At 43.5% G+C, this 25,525-nt stretch overlaps 1 protein-coding gene across 1 annotated transcript in view; it reads left to right on the forward strand.

The window, feature by feature from the left end:
* The window catches only part of LOC126456090 (uncharacterized), an 891,834-nt gene that overhangs the window by 783,858 nt on the left and 82,451 nt on the right, over nucleotides 1-25,525 (forward strand). The window contains exons 7-8 of the mRNA XM_050091846.1: nucleotides 3,157-3,292; nucleotides 10,361-10,524. Coding sequence (XP_049947803.1) covers nucleotides 3,157-3,292; nucleotides 10,361-10,524 — 300 coding nt within the window. The remainder of the gene's footprint in view (nucleotides 1-3,156; nucleotides 3,293-10,360; nucleotides 10,525-25,525) is intronic.

The following is a 25,525-nucleotide window of genomic DNA, read 5'->3' on the forward strand; positions in this document are numbered from 1 at the left end:
GAAAAATTGGGTAGCTTTGAGGGATGCAATAGTAAAGGCAGCAGAGGATCACATAGGTAAAAAGACGAGGGCAAGTAGAAACCCTTGGGTAACAGAAAAAATATTGAATTTAATCGATGAAAGGAGAAAATATAAAAATGCAGTAAATGAAGCAGGCAAAAAGGAATACAAACGTCTCAAAAATGAGATCGACAGGAAGTGCAAAATGGCGAAGCAGGGATGGCTAGAGGACAAATGTAAGGATGTAGAGGCTTATCTCACGAGGGGTAAGAGAGATACTGCCTACAGGAAAATTAAAGACACCTTTGGAGAATAGAGAACCACTTGCATGAATATCAAGAGCTTTGATGGAAACCCAGTTCTAAGCAAAGAAGGGAAAGCAGAAAGGTGGAAGGAGTATATAGAGGGTCTATACAAGGGCGATGTACTTGTGGACAATATTATGGAAATGGAAGAGGATGTAGATGAAGATGAAATGGGAGATCTGATACTGCGTGAAGAGTTTGACAGAGCACTGAAAGACCTGAGTCGGAACAAGGCCCCCGGAGTAGACAACATTCCATTAGAACTACTGACAGCCTTGGGAGAGCCAGTCCTGACAAAACTCTACCGTCTGGTGAGCAAGATATATGAGACAGGCAAAATACCCTCAGAATTCAAGAAGAATATAATAATTCCAATCCCAAAGAAAGCAGGTGTTGACAGATGTGAAAATTACAGAACTATCAGTTTAATAAGTCACAGCTGCAAAATACTAACACGAATTCTTTACAGACGAATGGAAAAACTGATAGAAGCCGACCTCTGGGAAGATCAGTTTGGATTCCCTAGAAATGTTGGAACACGTGAGGCAATACTGACCCTAGGACTTATCTTAGAAGCTAGATTAAGGAAAGGCAAACCTACGTTTCTAGCATTTGTAGACTTGGAGAAAGCTTTTGACAATGTTGAGTGGAATACTCTCTTTCAAATTCTGAAGGTGGCAGGGGTAAAATACAGGGAGCGAAAGGCTATTTACAATTTGTACAGAAAGCAGATGGCAGTCATACGAGTCGAGGGGTATGAAAGGGAAGCAGTGGTTGGAAAGGGAGTGAGACAGGGTTGCAGCCTATCCCCGAAGTTATTCAATCTGTATACTGAGCAAGCAATAAAGGAAACAAAGGAAAAGTTCGGAGTAGGTATTAAAATCCATGGAGAAGAAATAAAAACTTTGAGGTTCGTCGATGACATTGTAATTCTGTCAGAGACAGCAAAGGACTTGGAAGAGCAGTTGAACGGAATGGACAGTGTCTTGAACATCAACAAAAGCAGAACGAGGACAATGGAATGTAGTCGAATTAAGTCGGGTGATGCTGAGGGAATTAGATTAGGAAAAAAAAAATGGCTCTGAGTACTATGGGACTCAACTGCTGAGGTCATTAGTCCCCTAGAACTTAGAACCAGTTAAACCTAACTAACCTAAGGACATCACAAACATCCATGCCCGAGGCAGGATTCGAACCTGCAACCGTAGCGGCCTCGCGGTTCCAGACTGCAGCGCCTTTAACCGCACGGCCACTTCGGCCGGCTTAGATTAGGAAATGAGACACTTAATGTAGTAAAGGTGTTTTGCTATTTGGGGAGCAAAATAACTGATGATGGTCGAAGTAGAGAGGATATAAAATGTAGACTGGCAATGGCAAGGAAAGTGTTTCTGAAGAAGAAAAATTTGTTAACATCGAGTAGAGATTTAAATGTCAGGAAGTCGTTTCTGAAAGTATTTGTATGGAGTGTAGCCATGTATGGAAGTGAAACGTGGACAATAAATAGTTTAGACAAGACGAGAATAGAAGCTTTCGAGATTTGGTGCTACAGAAGAATGCTGAAGATTAGATGGGTAGATCACATCACTAATGATGAGGTATTGAGTAGAATTGGGGAGAAGAGGAGCTTGTGGCACAACTTGACTAGAAGAAGGGATCGGTTGGTAGGACATGTTCTGAGACATCGATTGATCACCAATTTAGGATTGGAGGGCAGCGTGGAGGGTAAAAATCGTAGAGGGAGACCAAGAGATGAATACACTAAGCAGATTCAGAAGGATGTGGGCTGCAGTAGGTACTGGTAGATGAAGAAACTTGCACAGGATTGAGTAGCATGGAGAGCTGCATCAAACCAGTCTCAGGACGGAAGACCACAACAAGAACAACACAGAAAGTGGAAGGTCACGAAACGCAAGCGCTGCACATACGCAGAAAGTGAGCCTGTACTTATAGGTGGTTGACTTAGAGGAGGGAAGTTATATGTTACTTAGAGTCGACAAATGTCGCTACAAATGAAGAGAGCAGTTGGGATTTCATATGATGACGAGGGTAGATGGGAAGAGATGGATGGAGAGTGTTGTGTTGGCTGAAGAGCCAACACCGTTTTACGAGGGGAGGCCGAAATGTACGCGTTTTAGCTCACGCAGGCTGGCATGAAGAGGGAAGAACTGTACTGACGTGAGGTCTGGAACATGACAAGGAAGTAGAATTCAGAAAGCGGACATAATTAGTTTGATCTTAACTTTAATCCATTAATGATGAACGTCGCTCTTGACGATACATATTCACAATATTGTCTTTTCAGAATACATTCTTGAAGTAATTAAACTGAATATGGCGCCTTGATAGGTCGTAGCAAATGACGTAGCTGAAGGCTATGCTAAACTGTCGTCTCGGCAAATGAGAGCGTATGTAGACAGTGAACCATCGCTAACAAAGTCGGCTGTACAACTGGGACGAGTGCTAGGGAGTCCACACCTGCCGTGTGGCGGCGCTCGGTCTGCAATCACTGATAGTGGCGACACGCGGGTCCGATGTATACTAACGGACCGCGGCCTATTTAAAGGCTACCACCTAGCAAGTGTGGTGTCTGGCGGTGGTATACATCGAGTTTGTGGACAGTGCAATATAAACTGAGCTGTGGCAGACATTCGCCAACTTTGGATTCATTTACATCGAGAAAAGAAAAGAATTGTATTGAGACACTATATCTCAGTTCATTCGTAACTAACATCAATACCTATGCGCCGTTGAGAGTCCCGCCCACTTGGTTGCCGTGTTTCACGCTCCTGACGCTGGCTGCTGTGTGTGATGTCGAAATACATCTACTGCTACGTTTTGTGCCAATGTGCAGGTGAAGCGCTCCATCGAGGACAACGAGCTGCCGGAGTCCGAGGCGGAGGACCCCGAGGCGGCTGGCCCGCGCCTGTCGCCCGACCTGCTGCTGCACGCCAGGGCATCCGCCGCGCACCATGGCCGCGACGCTGCAGGTACCCACCACCACGCACCACACACACACAACACACCACCACGCTGGCAGGGAGGGGGAGAAGCCGCATGCAGACGATTATAGCAGACAAGGACTTACATATTTTCAATATTTCGCTGCCCTGTCAGCAACTGTACAAATATTAATTTTAATTTTAATTTTAATTTTAATAACCAACAGCCTCAGTTGCACCGTTTACCTAGAATTAACCTAGGTTTCAGTCGGGATAACTCAATCTTCTTCAGAATAATAATAACTGCCGTTTGTCCATAATGGACATCGTCAAGCTAAAACTACAAATCCATAAATTATCGTCAGATTGTAGAAACGTATCTGAAACTGCCTCGGCCCCACTTCGCGACCGCGATGCGGCAACCACGAGTGCTGTACAGCAGAGTTCTCACCCCCTAGCTCTCCCTCACTCTCTCTCTCTCTCGCACACACACACACACACACACACACACACACACACACACACACACAATGCACAGACACCTCTGAATGATTCAGAACAACCGCCAGGAACACTTTGAACTGTTCCACCGTCAGCCATCTTCTTTTTACACCTTCAACTGTTCCACTGTCTGCCATGTTTGCTTTTACAGCTGGTAAACAGTGAAACAGTGACAGTGACAGCGACAGCTCAATATATAGTGTTTGACAGCAATGAAGATGGGGAAACAGAAAACGTAAGTGAAACATAATGTAAATAGACACACACACACACACACACACACACACACACACACACACTCATAGAAGTAAATAATTTCAGGCACAGAAATAACAATTTTCAAATCGTAATTTTGGCTTAAACAGTTTATCTCCTTTAAGGTGTAAGTGGTTGCAGATGACAAACTGTGAAACAAAGCAGTCACTGTAGAAACACAATACATCAGAAAAACCACACAATGTGCTAAAAAGGTATGAATTCATAATTTTATGTATTTGTTTTCAAATATCTGTAATTACGATTTAAAAACTAATAGTTACATGTACACAAACAGAAAAGAACATTCTTTATCTTTTACAGCCGTAACATAAAAGCCCACTGAAAATGCTGCAACTGCAGGGAAACATGTTTGGGTTAAAAAACAAAATTGTGTTTTCCTAAAGGCTGACCCTATCCAAAAACATATGTATTATTAAAGCAAACACGGAAGAAAGAGCTTCAACCCCAAGATGAAAATAAAGTTTACTGAGTAGTAAACACGGGTCCGCTACGGCTTAGTCACGGTTAAATTATTTTCTGTGCCGTTCGACATCTACTGCTGGATAAAAGCCTCCGATAGACTTTTCATGAGTTGCTAGCTTCAGCGATGCTCGTCGTGAGTGGTTTCTAATACGATCTAACTGTCTCTTCTTTTACGAAGTCTCGGTCTTCTTTTTCCTTTGAATTCAGCAACGGCGCCCACTGTCTATTAAACACCGACTCCTCTTGTTACATCGCTGGCCACCATTTCGTTTTCACTGCAGACATGAATGCATTTTCTACCACAGTCAGCTACTTTACCCAGTTGCATGTTTTCCGGTATCAATCCCCTTCGCGAATTCCTCCGTTTCTCACTGAACAACCGTTAGCTTCTGAATGGTTTCCGCACTTAAAATTTATATTCTCATCCATAGGTCAGATATAAAAATACAATCTGATTGTATACTTCCAGTGTTTTCGTCCTCAAAACATTAAGCAGTTCGAATAAAATAATTTTGGGTCGTAGCTTGCGTCACTGTAAAACAGTGAAGCAACTAAACTGCCGACTTTTCTACAGACCTTGAAGCCATCCTCCTCAGGTTCTCAATGGCGGTCTGCCGAAAATGAGATCCAGATCCCAATTATTTAACACCGATGCATGGGCTCCCCATACGCTCTAGATTAGTTTGCAGGTGATAAATGCTATTGGAAGTGATCATGGTATGTAATATGCTCCAAAAGTGCACTATTCTCTTTTCTCTTGCTTACGGCATTCAGCTGTTTATCAATATTAATAGCCGAGAAAGACGTGTACTGCTCACATGGTCACTGCCAATGACGTCTTACGAAGGATTCGGAGCGGCTAACGGTTAGCTGGGCCATGTCTTCTGGAATGACAATTTCTGAAGGTAGGCACTACTATTACGAATATCTTAAATTAGAATGATCAAATAGACAATGTTGCGGGGGGAAAGTGAACCAAAGACTGTCTGTTATTGGTAGAACACTTACAATATGCAATAAGTGTACTAAAGAGGCGCCTGTACTACGCTTGTACGACTTCGTATTGCGTTTTGCTATGGTATGCGCACCACAGAGGACTGGGAGAAGACATCGAAAGAGTCCAAAGAAGAGCAGCTCATTTTCTACCATCTCAAAATAGGGGAGAGAGAGTCACGGATATGATATGTGAGTTGCGGTGGCAATCATTAAAGCAAAGGTGATTTTCGTTTTGGCGAGATATTTTCGCCAAATTTCAATCTCGAGCTTTCTCCTTCGATTACGAAAATACAACGATTCTAAAGTCGCTATACATTTTGTACTTAAGCAAGTTTTATTAGGGGAGAGTGGGGGAAATACACGCACCTAAGGAAAAATCGATGTGAACCATTCGTTACGTCATTAAAACTACGAAAATAAGTACATACCATACAATGGACATTTCTCCACATATTCCAATCGTCTATAAATAGTTATAAACAGTACCTTAATTTTGAACATTAAAATAAAAAAAAGTGCAAATGCGTGGTATTCCCCACCCCTGAGGGTAATGACACGCAAAGTACTGGGTAATAACACGAAAAACAAACAAACCATAAAAATGTACAATACTTGCTATTTTTATTTGTTTATTAGTTATTACAAATAGTAAACAGCATATTTAAGAACGAAATAATGTAATTCTAGAAACATCGCTTATAATTTTCGTTTTTTACATTTTTTTTATGTGAAAAGAGTTCACTTTCTCATACCATACAGCAAAGATCGCACTTGTAACCTTTTGGAGTGTTCCAGCCACTACATTCTTCATGACTCCATCCGCTACAAGAAATACATCGGTACCATAATTCTCCATCCTTCCCAAACTCTCTACAAACTAAACAGACATCTTCTGAAATCGCCACGTTTTTACCCCTTTCCCAAGACGTGTTAGCCTCTGCACACTCAAATGCAATCTTTCGCAGCTGGATGCATGTAATGCCATTGTAGTAACATGATCCCTAATCTCATTTTCCTGTTCTGTCGAAAATGTTGGGTTTCTTCCAAGTTTTGGACCCTCGGTATTTTGGACCCTCGGTATTGAAAATATAGCCTGCAAGGGGGAATACCACACACTTCAACAGCTGCGTGGCATTACCCCACTGTAAGTTAGATGACTAACCTAAGCATAACTCGGCACCTAATTCAAATAGCGGGACAAATCTACAATTAAATTAAAGGTTTCATCTAGGGTTAGTAGTTGATACGCAAGAATTACATTAAAGCAACTTATAGTAGCACTTACCCTGCAAAATACAGCTGACCAAAATTACATGAGACACGCCGAAAATAAACAATACTTCACTACTCCAACAATGCCGCTGGAAAATGGCTGGCATAAGCCGCATAGTAGTTGTTACTCCTGCCGGCAGGGTGTAGCACCTACTGGGAACAGCTTGCGCCATTCAAACTGCTTAAATCAGCCTGCGTGGGATTACCCATACGCGTGTAATTCCCCCACCTTCCCCTAACCAATATGTAATGGCACTGCAACTTATGTTACAATAGGACATAATTTCAGTACATTTCAATGTGACCACCTTGCATGTCTAGGCACACCCCATAGTGCTCCACTGTGACCGAAAAACCTGCCCAAGCATATCTGGTGTAATCTCAGCAGCTGCGGCTCGAATCCGCTGTGTTAAGTGTTCAGTGCTGCGGATCTTCACCTGGTGTACCTTAGACATGATAAATCCCCATGCAAAAAAGTATAAGGGTGTCAAGTCAGGAGAGCGGGGTGCCCACATCCGTGGAGAGGCACGACCAATCCATACGCCGGGAAATGCTTGATTCAGATAATCCCGAACAACGAGGGCAAAATGGGGTGGTGCACCATCCTGTTGAAAAGCAACAGTATCCATAATACCATCAGATATCAACTGGGGCTCCAAAAAATCTTCCAGCATACGACCTGGATATGGTATGCACGTTTGTGCAGCTTGTAACGAAACATTCTCCGTGCAGTGGTTTGAGGAACACCAAGCTCCCTATTAAGTCTCCTGGCAGATGCGGAAGGGCCAAGTGTGATCGCATCCTGCACACTTTACACAGTGTTTGGCGTTATGGCCGGCCTCCCTGGACGTTCTTCATCTACAACACTACCAGTACGCTGCAATTTTCTGACGAGGGTCTTGATAGCAACCCTGGTGGGCCTATTTTCCGGAATCGACGGGCAAAGTCTGTCTGCACTTGTTCATACGTCATTCCACGAAGACGAGCAGAAACAACAGCGATTCGTTCTTCTTTGGTTAGCATTCTGTCGTAGTATCTGCAAGAAACAAATATTCCCTTACTATATCACTGAAATGTATAGTGACTTACTATATCACTGACTTCAGAATCACCCTGTATTTTGTTGCCGCCCACCTACATAGGGAGGAATGATCATCGTCATAAAATAAGTGAAATCAGAACTCACACGGAATAATTGAAGTGTTTCTTTTCCCCACGCGCTTTTCCGCAGTGTAAAGGTAGATAAAAATTTATAAATTATAGAGCACAGAAATCTGTTGTCCTTTTTTGCAGATTTTATTTGGCAAATCCAGATTTCGGCTAGTGCCTAACCATTATCAACGCACTATTTCATAGTCTCAATGCGTGTCAGTTCCCTGTTTTTCGGGCGTCAGTCACAGTTCTTTGAATACTCAAGAACTCGCCAGCCTCTGGCAGCCCACAAATTCAGCATTGTCCTGAAACCAAACAAAAATGAAATAGGAAGACACAAAAATTTTGGAAAACACATCCCTCTGTCGGCACTGTCTAGAAGGAGGCTATCGAAATACGGCTGTATGAGAACCTTATCAACAAGGGCAATGGATTTGAAATTGACTAAGTGTAGGCACCGAAACTGACAATTCTCCAAACGCATCTGAAACGGAACACCGACCACGGCGAAGGCGGAGCACAACTAAGGACTACCACTCGAAACTCGAGCGCGACCTACTCCCACTGCCGCACAGACCAGGTCAGTGGCTGCGGTAAGGTGGAGGGTGGGGCGGGGGGGGGGGGGGAGGAGGGGCAACCGTTGTATATAAAGCACCCACTGGTCCAGAATGTCAGTCAGCAGGAGTAAGCTGATGATTGTGGGACGTTACGCCTTCGAAAATTCGTTCTACAACAATCTATAAATCCGGCTGCAAGCCTACGAGACTTTCATGCAATACCTGTACCAGTTACGGGCAGTTTTATACACCATGTCAAGCGAGTTCTAGGCTATGTTTGAATTTTCGCATGAGAGAAACAAAATATCAACAGTTAAAGACAAAACAGACACCACACACAGCATTCTTTCCTTCACACTGAGGTGACGTGATGACTCAAGGAAGAGCAGCGTGTACTGTTAGTTGGTTGTGTAAATATGATTAAATTCATATTAGTTCGTTTATTATTATTGTTATATCATTTGTTCATACTGGAAAATAAATCGACACTGCCTCTTGAGTTGTTTACGACTATTATTATTGTTGAAATGAAATGAAGTCCCATGCTTCATTACAGAGCGTAGGGGAACGATGCGGGAGACCCGCACCGCCTTACTAGGCAAGGTCCTAATGGAGGTGGTTTGCCGTTGCCTTCCTCCGACCGTAATGGGGATGAATGATGATGATGATGACGACGACACAACAACACCCAGTCATCTCGAGGCAGGAAGAATCCCTGACCCCGCCGGGAATCGAACCCGGGACCCCGTGCTCGGGAAGCGAGAACGCTACCGCGAGACCACGAGGGGCGGACACTATTATTATCATTATTTTATTATTATTATTATTATCAGTAAAGTTTCTTTAAACTTCACACGCATACACACAGGGTTGCTGATGTTAACTGTATGTTAAGTCACAAAGCACACTATAATGCGTATTATACTTTCTGTTCGAACATGACATTGTGTTCTCAGTCGTGAATTTTCCTCTTGGCCCAGTATTCCTTCACTTCTACACTGTGTCGTTTTATGACTAATGTTTGCTGTTCTAGCTTTTAATGTCTGTAGAAAATTAGATTTTTTGATAAGAACTCTGGTCCAGGTCTCGCTGGGATCTATTTTCACAACATATACATGTAACTAAACAGATTTTATGCACTTAGCGGTCGTCGTTTTTCCTCTGGAGAAGATGTTGAAGATTCTTGACGGGAGTCTTTGCCTATCTGTCTAGATTAAATGGTGATTCAGCATGAGACTCCTGTTTTTCATTGCTGCAGTGCTCCTATTTGAGCGGACAATTGCACCTCTATACGTATCTCTTTCTTTAATAAGACTCACAAATTTCCTCATAGACTCAAAAAGATAGCCATCATTTACTTCTAATCTATGTACTCGCACTGCAAACAATTTTAAAATACGGGCAGGGGATCCTTAGCATTGTAGCGTGTGTAAAATTTCCTTCAGTTCTAATTTATTACGAAGCGCAGAAAGAATGATTGCCTAGATTCTTCTGTGCGTGCTGTAACTAGTCTAATCTTGTCTTTTCGGTCCCTATATGGGAGAGATACGTGGGAGGCTGAAATACATGGCTTCGTAACTCTGGAAGTAGGCTTTCGTGGCTCTGTCTTCAGGCGTCTGCCAACTGACTTTTAGCATATCCGTAAACGATCTTACGTCCAAGTTCTTTTATGAGATGAATAATTCTGTTTGTGACTCATCGATATTGTAGTCATAGGGAAGTATTTTACTACGTGAAGTTCATACTTTTATTTTTCAGGATATTTAAAGCAAATCAGTGAACAGCCGATAAGATGAAAAAAAGTATTAGAGTTACATTTGCTACTCGTAGATCAGTAACATACTTGTTCACTTTCTAAAGGTGGAGCATTGGTGTGACACACTTTTATTTTGTGCAGATGCAAATGGCGACATTATACCGCTACCTGGAGGCGGCCACGGCAGCGGAAAGAGGGGCCGAGGCGGAGGCGGGGGTGGCGGAGGCGGAGGAGGCGGGAAGCGGCGGCGGGGGCGCGGCAGGAAGCACGGCCGCAAGGCGCGCAGGAGGCTGCAACAGCAACAGGTGCGGCTGCAGCTGCAGGTGCGCCACAGGTGGCAAGCGCGGCTCGCGCTAGCGGCACGGGGATGCGTTGCATTAGTCCACTGACAAGGAATCTTACACCCAGCGGCTCACCGAGTTTCGCAAGTTTGTGGGCAACAATGTGGGAAAACCACAAACACACCACCTTACTTTGCCTAATACGGAAAAGCGTTCGTGTTCAAAGCAGACACCAGTCCTCTCAGAATGGATAAATACAGGTCCCTATCAATTTCAAAGTAACTGTATACTAATCCTGCAAAATAGTGTCAAGCTGAGATAGGGATGATGGAGGTAGATAGCGATCACGCACCCTTCTCTAAACTAGACTACAAATGCTCAATAATGTTCAAGCATGGTGATTGTGGAGGTCAATGGAGATGCGACAGTTCATCCTCGTGCTCACAAAACCCACAAAACCAACCCTGAACTACACGGGCTGTGTGAATAGGGGCCCTGTCATGTAGACTTGGAACACAGCATCGTCATTTGGGAACAAACACTGTACTATGGCTTGGACCTCACCAGCCAAAATTATCAGGTAATCCTCGGAAATATGTGACCTTGCTTACGCCAGACGTAAGCTCAACCAGAAGTTGGAAACAACGTGAAACAAGACTCATCCCACAAAATGACATTCTTCCACAGCTTAATAGTCCAAGTTTTCCAGCTTCGGCACCACGTTTTCCTGTTACGGGCCATTGCATTCACTGTTGTATGGTTTAGTTCACCATGCAATTCCCAGCTGATGGAGCTCCCTTCATGCTGTTTGGTGCTGACAGGTTTAGAGACTGCGACATTCACTTCTGCAGTGACTTTTGAAGCTGTCGTTCTCTTTCTTATTTTTCGCCACAACTCGCGTCAGTGACCGTGTGTCAAGATCACTCAACACACACTTTCCTCCGCGTTACGACTTACCGAATAACGCTTCCTCGCTTTCCTTGTATGAGATATAAACATTCGATCCCGTGCCTCTTGAAACACGAAACACGTAGGCTTCCTTGGCTATAGGAGTACCCTCCACACGATCACGAACAATTTGCCACATCCGTATTCACTTAGCTGCGGCATAATGCACTCACAACTACACGGAACCCTGTGCTGAGCTCGACTGACACCTACAACGTATTGTGGACACTGCGCAGGTGGCGTTCGTAATGAAGTTCCACAGGGGAACCTGCAACCTTGGGTAGCGTCTGCATTTATATTCAAGCATGTATTTCTCGCGGTGTTTCAATATTTTTGCCTAACTCCTCGAGATTAAAAAATGAGGCTCTAGTGCAATGCACTTCTCAAGCGTCGAGTGAAATCGAGGTTAAAATTTTTATAAGCCTGTTTCATATCACAGGAGCACACCATTTTTGAAGCAGTAGTATTAACACAACCGGCTGAGGGGGCCGACTACAACTTCAGCCGTGCTGTGTTCGAGACTAATTTTTTTTTCAATGTTCCTCCAGAAATTTATATTGTTACAACGAATTTTTTTCGGAATTGGGCAATAATATTGATAGTGATAATAATATTATAGTAAGAATAATAATAAATTAATAATCCATGTGGTGTATTTGTAGCGACATTTGATCAAGGTGTAATACGGAATACTGATAAAATGATCGTTTATAGATACGTCAATCGCGTATGAGAAGTACTGTGTGCAATATGCAGAACTGGTACACCATGCTCTGACTTCACTGCAATATGCGTGTTAACGCATCGATAAATAAAAGATCGTTTTCTGACTGTTCCGCCCCACGGAAGTACCCCTATGATTGTTATTATTATATGCCGGCCGCGGTGGTCTAGCGGTTCAGGCGCTCAGTCCGGAACCGCGCGACTACTACGGTCGCAGGTTCGAATCCTGCCTCGGGCATGGATGTGTGTGATGTCCTTAGGTTAGTTAGGTTTAAGTAGTTCTAAGTTCTAGGGGACTGATGACCACAGATGTTAAGTCCCATAGTGCTCAGAGCCATTTTGTTATTATTATCATTGTTATTATCGTTACTATTCCTAGTGTTTCCCCCCGAAGAAATACCATTTCTTGCTTGGTACAAAATAATTAGAAAAAAAAATCCGATTAGGCAACTCAGTGCGCGCTGACCGCTGACTCACCGCTTTAGGTGAGTGCGCCATTGCCGCTTCTCGACAGCTGGTGCTCTATTACAGTATTCAACTGACTCGCAAGCTATTCTTTGACATTGTCAGCGGGAAGATACTCGATCTGTTGAGTTAAATTTTCAGTGGATAGATACTCGATCTGTTGATTTAAAATATGTGAGGATAAAAATCATACGTCAAAATCGCGAATTTTCTTAATTATTACCGATTTTGACTCATTGTCGAACCATCCTCTGATCGATCTAAAACGTTGTTCAGTGTATGACAGTCGTTACACATCGTCGTATTCTTAGTGCTAGTCGCCATAAAATGAAAAATCACAGTTAATTATGTAAACTGACAACGTTACTCACTTCTCGTATTGCTCTGAGGATGGTTCCTCAATGAGCCGAAACCGGTAATCAATAAAGAAAATTTGCTTTCTTGAAGTAAGATTTTTATGTACACATATTTTGACTCGTAAGTCTCTGAACCTCGAAAAGCCTCGAGAATCGAATGGTACTGCCACGGTGTTTGTTAAGCCTAAAATGTACCAGGCCGTTCATTAAATAATGCTCCACTTTTTCTGGCTTATAACATGCTTATTCTTAAGAGTTAGAATTTTCTGACAATATCAGTCGATATTTCTTTTACTTGTACTATTTCTCTATATAGTGTCCATCAGCTTCTCTAGCCTACGTCATAGTTCTGTGAACACGTATTCCATGTTAATAAAAACTTTGGTCCTAAGTTCGTAGTCAATGCTTTTACTGCATGAATTACGCTCTCATCTTTTGGTAAGTGTATCCGACATAAAGAAATTCAAATGGCTCTAACCACTATGGGACTTAACATCTGAGGTCATCACACCCCCCGACTTAAACCCTAACTAACCAAAGGACATCACATACATCCATGCCCGAGGCAGGATTCGAACCTCCGACCGTAACACGGGCGCGGTTCCTGACTGAAGCGCGTAGAACCGCTCGGTCAGACACAGAGAACCTTAAGTGACCCATACAAGTGGAAGTCTGGGCTACAGGGTGATCGATCACCGAACTTACACTTCCTGGTGCCTTTAACTCGGCTTATCAGCGCCCAACGATCATCCTATCAACAGCATCATTATCATGCATTATACAGCTCCTTTTTCCGCAGTCAGTTCAATCGAACCACGTTGCTTGTAACGAGTATCTTGCGTAGATGCTATTTTGATGGCTCAGTACAGCTCTGAAATCTGTTGGAATTGTTCGAAATGTCACAGACGTGTAGAAAAAATATCAAATTTGAAGCACCTATGACCAAAGTGCCGCGTAGATGATGAGCAAAGCTGTAGTGCATGCCGGGAGGCATATATAACCAGTAAGAAAAAAAAAATCATGCCTTATCACTTCTGATTATTTTTCATTAAAAATAAGATACCTAAAAAGACGGTTTCCTGTATACATTAACGGTAAAAAAAATACCTGGTGCCTTACATATTGAACGATCCTTATACTAAATCCGTGACTAAAATTGGCAACCCGCTGGGTGTACGCTTCCCTTGCAAGCGATTGGTAGTCGTTTCCAATGTCGCAGGTTCGCTACTCGGAAACAGCGTCATCGCATAGTAGCTACTAGGCTCTGCGGCTAGACAGCACGTGACAGCCAGCTGTCTTTTGTGTGCAGCATTAGCTGTACAACAAGGAAGAAAAAGTGAACGTAGGCGTGGGATTATTATTTTGAAGAATATGAAGGGAAAATGTTACAGAAGTATCGATATATATTCAGATTCATAGTTTTTACGATCTGGAGAAAGATAAGAAAAGTGGAAAGTAAAGGCATGTCAATAAACAAAATTATTCAATATACTTACAAAATGTTTTGTAGTTGTCAATAACGTCACATCCGTTTCTTTTACATGCACTTCAGTCTTCACTGGTCCATGTTGCTACTGGATGTCCCATGTTTCCCGATGTCATCCGTCCATCTCTCAGTAGGCCGGCGCCGCGGTATCTTTTGGTCTCCTGGAATCCAGCAGTGAACTTCTATCGTGTTTCTGCCATTCATCCATCTAGATACATGACCCCCCCCCCCACCACCATCTCATTATTACCTCAGACTTAATTACGTCCACCGCTCCAGACTGTTCCCTCATGCGTTCGGTGGTCTTTTTTTTTTTTTTTTTTTTTTTTTTTAAATTTCGGCATGTATTCAATGATTTATGCACTATGAAGAGTTATAGAAAGAGAACATGAAGCCTTTTTAAACCATGTCGTCACAACAGTTCATTTCTTCCAAGTGTGAGCAATGTGACCGTTGCTTTTAGTTACACCCCGTACTTGTGTTTCACAACTAACGAGGTGCACTATAGTTGGCGGCAGTTAGTAAGCAGCAGCGTTCCATTGTGTTTTAGCTACTGTTAAAATTTTCAACAGAACAACACAGTACCAGATGACCATGTAGACGATATGAGACGTACATTTACACGATTTGACAGGAATTCTCGACGGACTCGGCACAACGCAAAAGGGAAAGCTGTAGTAGGAGAACTAACGTGAAATGGCAGTGTGAGTCAGACAGGAAGATGCAAACGGAGGAAGAATGCACGCCTGAACCTGTGACAGTAAGAGAGACTGTACAGATCTTCTATAGGTAATGCATGCTGTCTAATAGAAAGCATCTCCAGAGACCTTATGTAAAGCAGAACTGAACCCTAGGTGTCACAAGACAGGGAGTGTTTGAAAAAAAAAAAAAAAACAAAAAAAAAAAAAACAGGGAGTACTTTGTAGCCAGTGGAGACGCAGTAACAGCAGAATGAGTTTGTCAGGAGACCGAACGACCTCAGAAGATGTCTCCCGCAGATGGAGACGAAACGTTAGGTGGAAATTTTATACGTCGACCACGGCCTCTCAGCCCGGAAGTTTCAACTGAAGACAACACCGGCCATGAAAGCCTACATTGTATGATTTGTCAGCAGAGTTCAGTGACTTAGAAAGTGGACAAGTCACTGGGTGTCACCTGAGTAAGAATCCATCAGGAACATTTTAAATCTGTAATGTTTCCATGAGGTGAGGTTCAACAGCCGTAAATTATTTTATAAAATGCATTTTAACCCTCAGTTGCCGGCTCCGATAGCTGAATGGTCAGCGTGACGGACTGCCGTCCTAAGGGGCCCGGGTTCGATTTCCGCTCAGGGACTGGGTGTTGTGTTGTCTTCATCATCATTTCATCCCCATCCGACGCGCAGGTCGCCCAATGTGGTGTCGAATGTAATAAGACCTGCACCAAGGCTGCCGGACCTGCCCCGCAAGGGACCTCCCGGCCAGTGACGCCAAACGCTCATTTCCATTTACCCTCAGTTGTTTGTTTGTTCCATTAGTCAAATGCCGGTTTCGGTTATTAACGATAATCCAGGATATAGGGTACAACAGCGGTTAAAAGCATCGCATATTCCTTTGAAACTCAACTATATTGAAATTACCCAGTGAAGTAGTAGAATACTGACAGTCATATCTAATGTCAAACAGGCAGACATTACAGGAGAAACACGGTTTGTCTTGTGGGTGGGAAGTGCTGTCGTATCTTTTATACAGCCCAGACATGAGTTCACCAGATTTCGAATTGTTCCCAAAGTTGTAAAAACCTGTTCGTGGACATCGTTACCTTCCTCTGGAAGAGCCTTCTACCGCTGTTAGCCGCTCCATTCGACGCGTGAACAGAAGTGGTGTCCTGGATACAATAACAGAGCTACCGAGACGTTGGAATTCAGTCGTAGAGAAGCAGGGAGACTATGAGGGACTGTAAAGAGATATTGAAGAAAATAATTTAAAAAATTAACTTGTAATTAATAAATAGTGTGCATTATCTATGAAATGCCCCTGGTGTGTATGGATTTTCTGTAGTAACGCAATTTTGCTTAAAAAGAAACAGCGAAACTGTGCCTTTAATTTCTGTTTTCCGTGTCCACTAATGTATTGTCTAATGGCCCAAGAGACAGGATCGACAAATTGTTGGAACTGATCCATTTAATTGGGCCTGTTGGCAGTACTACCTCGCCATTAAGCATCCCCTCCACCCTTCCCCCCAATCCCAGAGGTCCAATCCAGAAGCGAGGTTGCGGGGCAGGCAGGGACAGGCCAGGGGTCCACCTGTTGCGCCCACGGTCGCCGCGCCGCGGAGCAGGCGTGCCCCTGCCCTTAATGAACCACTCCGCGAGCTGCACGCACCGTGTCCCCTATCTGGACGACCCATTTCGCCGTTAATTGGAGGGACAGCAGCCGAAATTTCGTCTTCCCGCCGGCCTTCCTAGCCGGCCGGCGCATTAGCGGAGGAATCCGCTTTATCTGCGACGCGACGCCGCGCGACTTTGGAACGCACATTCCTGGGTACGGACTCCTCACTGACCTTCCCTCTTTTTGCGACAAGCTTACGCTGAGACTGCTACCGGTACCTCAGAAAAAGCCGGGACAAAAATGCAAGAGTAAGCTGTTGGCATCGAATGAACTCTTTCCTTAAATCTTTCGAATTCAGTTTACCATGTGTATCGTCTTATATATTCATACGAGGTAAGCAACCCAGATACACAATGTGAGGCTGCATCTCGACGAACGTAAAGAAGCAAAGGTGACGCGAAACTTTGGTGTCTCATGAAAGAACGGCATTCGGATTGTTACTTACCTTGATATATTAATTTATGCATTACTTACCTCGATATATTAATTTGTGCATAATTTAGATTATTCTCTGCGTTTATCAACATGGCCGAAACAGGCAACACATTGTAATGCGGTGGATTTTCGATTAGACATGAACGCGTAACTAGAGTTTCAGCTCTTGATATAGGATACTATTTGCACTTGTTTCCGAATGTTGTACAGTAAAGAAGTAAGCCGACACTTCTTAATCATAATGTCGGAAACTTTACACAGCTAGGTGAAGGTTAGGAATGACAACAGCCATCAGACGAATTCAGAGGCACTGTTAGGATCTTAACAGACCAGAATACCCATGTTAAAAATGGGTCCAGGCAACTTAAATGGGAAACTTTGGAACAAAGGTGTAGTTGACGCGAAACCCTGTTGGGTTAATTTAGCGAACACGTATGAGAGGAACTCTGGAGAAATCAGGGCAGGTAAGAGAAGCAGTCATTTTATCCTCCCTTGTTACGCAATTGAATTAGGACATGGAGTTGCTAATATTGGTACGAAGTATCCACCAGCATATGGCGAGCAGAGCGTGCACAGGGTGTTTCAAAGTTATAAAATTTAACTAAAAATTAATAAATTTATAATTAAAAAAGTCTTGATATCAATAAAACATTTATTAAAAATGTCAAACGGTTTCGGTCAAATAGTGACCATCATCAGACCACATGAACCGAAATGTAAGTGCAATATAGATTTCGAGGAAATCACTAATAAGAGTTAATGTAAGGTAAGTAAAATTTGAGCGAAATTAAAATAAGTTATAGCCATGGCGGCAGGTGGGGTTGGTGAGTGGAGCAGGTATCGTGGATGGACGAACGTTAGCTGCTGCTTAGTGTACAAGGGCTGTGGCTTAAGTACTGGACGCCCAACGCACCACTTATCGCAGTACGTCAGTAACAGCCAATCAGGTATGCATTACGTAAAAAGCATTATTATAAGTACTGTACAGCTAAGATTATTAAGAAATTATATGATATTACCTGAATGTCAGCCGTATAAAGCAATTTGTCAAACTGCATTTCAGTAGATGATGGACAATTTACAGGAAAACAGGCAATTGGTCTGTCCTCTATGGACAACTGAAGAAAACTCGTGGAGTGTAATTATGTCACAGATAGAACTACGTGACGCCGTTGGTTTCCGTCCAGAGCTGGTGGAGAACGCTGTCAAAGATGCGACAGCAATTGGCTGCCGTAGTGTGCTAACCTGCAGGCAAGAGAAGCTGTTGATTTGCTTGAAAACCGCTGAAGAATGTTGGAGCGTTTTGAAATTACTTTCCCCGAGCACTACTCCACGATACGCCACTATCCGACGTCATCGTACAATAACCTACGCAAACGCCAGGTGGCAGCATTAGCATAGGAAGGTGTACAAAGTGCATCAACGGGGACGCGGAAAACAGTGCAGCCGTTTTCATAATGCGCAAACGTCCAAAACGCATGACCATTGGCATCTGGGACAAGGGTGTAAAAATTTACGAAACGGCTAAGCTGGACCTTTGCAGCAAGCACCTGTTTCGTGCACCCGTGCTTTCTGCTGTTCGTCGGTAATGAAGGCTAGAATTTGCACACCAATACCACAACTAGAGATCCACTGATTGGTGATAATTGGCGTTTTGAGGTGAATCACATTTTGTGCTCTATCGAACAGATGGCCGTTAGCATGTAAGGAATGAAAAGCCTGAAAACAAAGATCCTCCAACAATTTTCAGAAGGATCATGGCCAGAGGAGGGAGTGTTATGCCCTGGGAAATATTTTCGTGGCATCACCTGGGTGATCTCATCAATCTGGGAAGCACAATGGATCAACACAAGCATGCAGTTTGCTTTTCCCTGGCCCTATGGTATCTTCCAGCAAGACAATGCAATGTTTCATATGACTTGCAGTGTATGTGCGTGGTTCGAAGAGCACCGGCATGTGTTTACTGTACTCGTCTGGTCGCTAAAATCCCCGGTTTAAACCAAATCCTAAATCTGTGTGTACTACCAGATCGGTCTGTTTGCACCATGAAACCGAGAAATTTTAGCGCAGCTGGGCAAGGCATTGGAATCGGCATGGCTCCACATCCATTGCGGTTCCTTCCAGAACCGCGTTGTCTCTCGTCCAGCTCGTCTCACACAGGATCGCATAGCAAAAGGTGATCATTCGGGCTTTTGACATGTGTTCACATTAATGTGATTGGACATACTTTCGTATGGATCATACCAAGCTGTTACAATCCTAGCAGCACCTTTCTGATGCTTACTTGCTAAGGACTCCAGACACTGAAACAATATTCTACAGATGGTTCAAATGGCTCTGAGCACTATGGGACTTAACTTCTGAGGTCATCAGTCCCCTAGAACTTAGAACTACTTAAACCTAACTAACCTAAGGATAATCACACACATCCATGCCCGAGGCAGGATTCGAACCTGCGACCGTAGCGGTCGCGCGGTTCCAGACTGTAGAACCTAGAACCGCTCGGCCACCTCGACCGGCTTCTACAGATGGTTGCACTAGCGTCGTTCATGCTGTTATCTTTAAAGATGCTGCAATTTTTGGACATCAGTGCAAACCGGCAAACAGAGAGAGAGAAATTTCGCAGAAGCAGCTCTCGCTGCTCGGGCCCGCGGCTGGACCGGTGCCGGCTCCTCGGAGGAGGCTGGGACCCCCGGCGCGCCGCCCGCTGCCGTGATAAATATGTCCCGCGCGGCGATAGCGACCCCGGCCCATTAAGGCCTTATCTGCGACCGGGGTGGCGTGGCGTACTGCGCGGCCCTCCACAACCTGCTCCAGGCTGCCTACCACTCAGTTCGTACACAGCCACAACTCTCGGACCGTATACGCCCGCTTCCCGTCAATACGAAATAAACTCACCCGACAAAATTACAGTCGCCACTTTGAAAGAGGCCAGTGGTCGCTTGGGATCGCTGTAGATGCCGCAGAATCGTTAACATGTAACCTCCCATCGCTGGATATGAACCAAATGACCAAGTAAGCGTTACTCTTTCTTTTACATCTTCGCCGTAGATAGTCCCAACATTAAAACTGCAGTGCTCGCACTCAGACAGCCAATTACACCTTGTTTGCCCTCCGCAGTCCCCGCTCATGGTCCAGAAGTCAGCGTCGCCAAAGTCACCGAAGTGGCGCCAAATTGAAAGACTTGCACCAGGGGACCGAACAGTCACAGACGCGGCCTCCGAGCCAATAATGCCATACTATCATCTCATTTCACTTGTTCCTTAAATAATCTAATTTTAGCCCCACATAAATGTTTGGAACAATCTGAAAGCGGTCGCGAAACATAGCAATTAACACCACCGCATGTAGTAGGTACATGGGAACCAATCATCAACTAGCAGAACCAGATGGATATGGTTTACAGGAAAAAACTTAGACTCTCTTTGTCGCCAAACTTAGGCGAGCATCAAGGCTAGAAGCGATGTTACACGGTATTACCGCGATGTCTTCTGGGAGTGACTAAGTTCATGTTCAGTGAGTTCAGTTTCTCAACAGATACACTGAGGTTTCATAATACTACGTATATAATTAAAAGCCCTCTCCATCTAGCTGACTGGTACACCAACCATGTAAAGATTACGCCTTAATAAAACAGTCCTGATTACGAAAATATTTCTTTAATGGTGTGTTACGCAGCAGGACAGTGCAACGTGTCACACAGCTTGCAGTGCACGTAGATGGAGCGAGGAGCATTTAGATGAATTTACCGTACTCCTCTGGCCACCAGAATTCCCGCATTTAAGCCCAATCGAGAATCCGTGTTACCACCACGATCGGACTGTTTGCGTCATGGATACTCAACTGAGAAACCCTTGAGCAGCTGGTCACGACACTGGAGTCGCCGTGGCTCCACGTACATTTACTGTTGTGTTTCGCCTTTGTCGGGCATCATCAGACTATCTACAAAAATGTACAAGTGGAAAATAATAGTTAACGTATGGTCCTTTCAGGCACGGCTGTAATGTCTCAGTACTTTTTTAGGAATCATGGACTGAGAGCCAATCGTAGAACTACTGTGTCGTGGGATAGACATACATCCAAATCGAGCTAACCGGGGCATGTATCTAGACAATGAACACGAACTGATAAGCAAAGCTTAAAAACAAAGAATAAATGACATAGTGGTAAGTCAAATAAAATTTTAAAATACAAAACAATACCTCTGATTAGTCATGACAGCTGGTGCGATGGTGCAACGGTAGGACCACACTTACACAACTGCACACATTTTGCTTCACGAAACATACTCCAATGAAAATCATCTGTCATAGTAAAAGACGTTGGGCATGTATGTGTACAGTGGAGCATTAGACAGAGCACTACATACAGTTAAGCAGCGGGAACACGTGCAAGTGGCGCTCTTAAACAGTTTGCACACCAGAACTAAGATTTATAATAAAATTCCAAAATTAAGTTGCAGAAGTACCATGGATAAATAACGGTAATGAAATACTCGACGCGAAGGGATGCACATTAAAAATTACAAATATTTAAAGAAACAGATTTGTTAACTCATTCATGGGACGCGCTATAGCCAAATAATCGGCTTGTAAATATTTTAAAAATTGATATCAGGGCGTCGAAGTATTTCTGATTTTTATCATTCAGGCGATCATTAAGCAGTTCATAATTAACCGCAGAATGGGTGGTTGGTGCCCCGTTGCCTACAGATTCACAGCAGATACTCAATGCTGCTTTATCTGGTCTTTTTTGGTTAACAGATGTTCGTTGAATCTAGTCTTTCGTGCCATTCTGGCCTACGTAAAATTGTTATCAAGGTTATTGGAAATGGTATCTCCAAAAAATTTTAAAAATAGTTTGAAATCTTTTCTCACCTTTTCCTCTCTTGGATACTGAAAGTCAGATATTTAAGATGTTAACTCATTTGTCAAGTTGTCGAAAGTTTGGAGCTATTTTATACAGGACACTTGGATTCCGTTAAGAATCGGGGTTTCATTCATTGTTCACTATCTAGAAAGAAGCAATGAGGGCTTAAGAACTACCTGCATCACATAGCAGTGGGAATGAAAAGGGGGTCAAGAGGGTGATATTAAAGTGCAATTCAGGAAAACATTCAGCAATTTTAACGAATATTGTAAGGTGCGTAACTTATTATTTGTATAAAAAATACTGCAAAAGTAAGAAGTAAGATTGACCATTATCACATTGGGAATGGTGGACCACGGGAGGGGGGGGGGGGTGGATAAGGGTGGCGCAAAAAATTTTCGACCTGTTGTTATTTATTACTTAGTTGACTTGAAATCAGTTTTAAAAGTGTGAAATGCAATTTTCTTCTTATTTGTACTGTTCACTGTGTCAAACACATCGCGAGAATGAGCATTACAGCAACCAAATAATTTTGTCAACATGTTTCGGGACCCAAGATCAAGCCACACGACTGAACCTCACACATAATTTTTAAAATACTGTCTGGATTCGTATGGTGTGAAACACCAGACAATCAGACATATACTCGTATGTGTGCAATATATGTCACATAGGCGTATGTTCAACGTCTCGTCCTAAGAACTTGTATCGGTTTCAACCAAACTTGGTAAGCATATTACTTGCTACCTTCTTCGATATACTGGATGTGAGAAACCAAGACTATCGTTACCTGGTCCCTACCTTAAGCGGGCGGTGCGCTACCAATGAGACCGTCCGAGCGCGCTTCAGGGACGGACACAAAGCTTCAATAAGACGCGGTATTTTCCCAATTTTCTATTAATTTCCGGGATCCAGGTGCTTATTGCGTTCCGATATGCATTTTGAACTTGTCACAAACGTTCGTCCTAGCAGATACTCTGGTCGGAGTAACAAGATGAATTGCAAACCCCTTCCTTCTTCCGTTGAAAGAAGTATGTGTGCTCCACGGATACTCTGTTGCGAGATGTAGTGAAACTCACATTCCCCTTGCCGTCTTCTGTGGCACCATTATTACTGCAGAGAGCCAACAAGATATACAGACAGTTACACATTACTTTACAAAAAGCTACTATCTAAGTGATTCGTCGATGTAAATACCTTCGGTATTTAAATAGAGTGTTGTCTGATATTCGTAACGAAATGAACGTGCTGTGGAGATTGCAAGACACTTTTAGGTATCAATGTACTAGCAGTTGACTGCAAGACATAATGCTTAGATGCTAATAAAAGAAACAGAAAAAGCCGAAGAAACTGAAGCTGTAGTTCAACTCTTAAATTCTTCTGATGGTGCTAGCGTCATACCAGTTGAAGTGTTGGCAGAAGAGCCAACACCGTGTTGCTAGAGGAGGCCGAAATGCACGCTTTTAAGCTCACATAGATTGGCGTGAGGTCTGGAACAAGGTCAGAGAAATAAGACTAGCAAAACAGGAGGTAACTGGTAGAATACTTAACTTTAATCCACAATTGGTGTACATCGCTCTTGACGGTACATGTTATAACCTCAATATAAACTGGTAATGGCGCCTTGCTAGGTCGTAGCAAATGACGTAGCTGAAGGCTATGCTAACTATCGTCTCGGCAAATGAGAGCGTGTTTGTCAGTGAACCTTTCCTAGCAAAGTCGGCTGTACAACTGGGGCGAGTGCTAGGAAGTCTCTCTAGACCTGCCGTGTGGTGGCGCTGGGTCTGCAATCACTGACAGTGGCGACACGAGGGTCCGACGTAAACTACCGGACTGCGGCCGATTTAAAGGCTACCACCTAGCAAGTGTGGTGTCTGGCGGTGACACCACAGCAGTAGCACACAGAAATATATTGACAATAGTCCTGATGGGCTTAATGATATGATTGTATGCGTGGCTTTGAGAACTTTAAGGATACCAGTACTTCGGCTCCTGGTAACATCTTCTAGGTGAGTGATTTGAATGCAGAAAGGATTGAAGGGCAAGTGATGTGAGAAAGAAGCTTAGTGAAAGGCCAAATGACGGGATGTGGGTGGTAGGAGGTAGGTAGGATTGTGCTTGTGAAGGGAAAGCCATCAATAGGAAATCAAGCATATACGTTCTAGTTGATAGGATGATCTCAGGATGTTGTCAGGATTTGGGAGGGAAGGCGGTAAAAATTACACTAGGAAGGGACATGCAGCGTATATAGACGCTGGACAAGTGGGGAGTGATGACAGAGATATGGCAGCATGGCGTCAAGCATGAGAGCTAAATTGTGGTGTAGAGATACGATTTGTCGGTGGGCTGGTGAAGGTAAACGAGATGCTTGAGGTGCGGGAACTTTTATTATTTGCTTCAGAATAATGGGAGGGAAGGATAGGGAAAGTTACGTTGGGTACATGACGCTCAAAGGTTTGGAGTGTATAGTGCAACTCGGGGAGCGGTGGGGAGGGGGGGGGGGGAGGGGGAGGGAGGGAAGTGGAGATCCATACGACATCTGCAAGGCGACAATGGGATGGATGACGTCTTGTAGGTATATATGGCAGTCGAGTGGTTTAGCCTTCATTTTGGTCAGTTTTCTCTCATAGTGGACTTTGTTTGGCTAATTTGTAAGTGTGGATTTCATGTTAGATTTGATCGAGTGTTTGGTCAAGGTATTTTAGTGTTTTAATTAGATGAAATAAACGGTTGTGGACTGTAAGAGATCTCAAGTCCAGGTGGATTTTCCTGTAATTATTACCTGGAATTTAATTTTTTTGTTCTTTTCACTCTCTACACCTAAAGGCGGAGGAGGCTGTACTGGGCTAGCTGGTAGCCGTGCATGTGGAATCCCAGAGGGGTTATTTCGACAGAACCCTCAAAACCAAGAGAAACATTCCGAAAAAGTTGTTGAGAATCGAGGGACAACGTTTTTTATTTACTTCTGAAATAGTATGTGCCACAGAAAAGAAAACTGAAAATCATATATATGTATTTCAAAAACACTTGGACAAAATAATGTCATGAGAAATCATGCTAACCCTAGCTTACTCTTGGTAATGGCATGAGATCAGCAAGGAAGAGAGTCCAAAAGTTTCTACAGAAGTTCCAAATCCACCTGAACACTCTTGCAGACGATTTTATCCTGTAGATGTACCGAATGACATGGTGGTCGATTGCTATGTTTCACCTGTTATTGCAAACGATTCCAGACACCAACTACAGGTTTAATATCTTTAGGTTTAGCAGTGATAGGGTGCCTGTGCCTTCGTGGAATCAGGAACTTCCTCGTGTACCCTGTGAACACAGCTGTTGTCATCTTGGAAGACGGTAGTGTCCACACCATAACCACC

This window comes from Schistocerca serialis, chromosome 2 (genome assembly GCF_023864345.2).
Source record: "Schistocerca serialis cubense isolate TAMUIC-IGC-003099 chromosome 2, iqSchSeri2.2, whole genome shotgun sequence".
NCBI classification, from domain to species: domain Eukaryota; kingdom Metazoa; phylum Arthropoda; class Insecta; order Orthoptera; family Acrididae; genus Schistocerca; species Schistocerca serialis.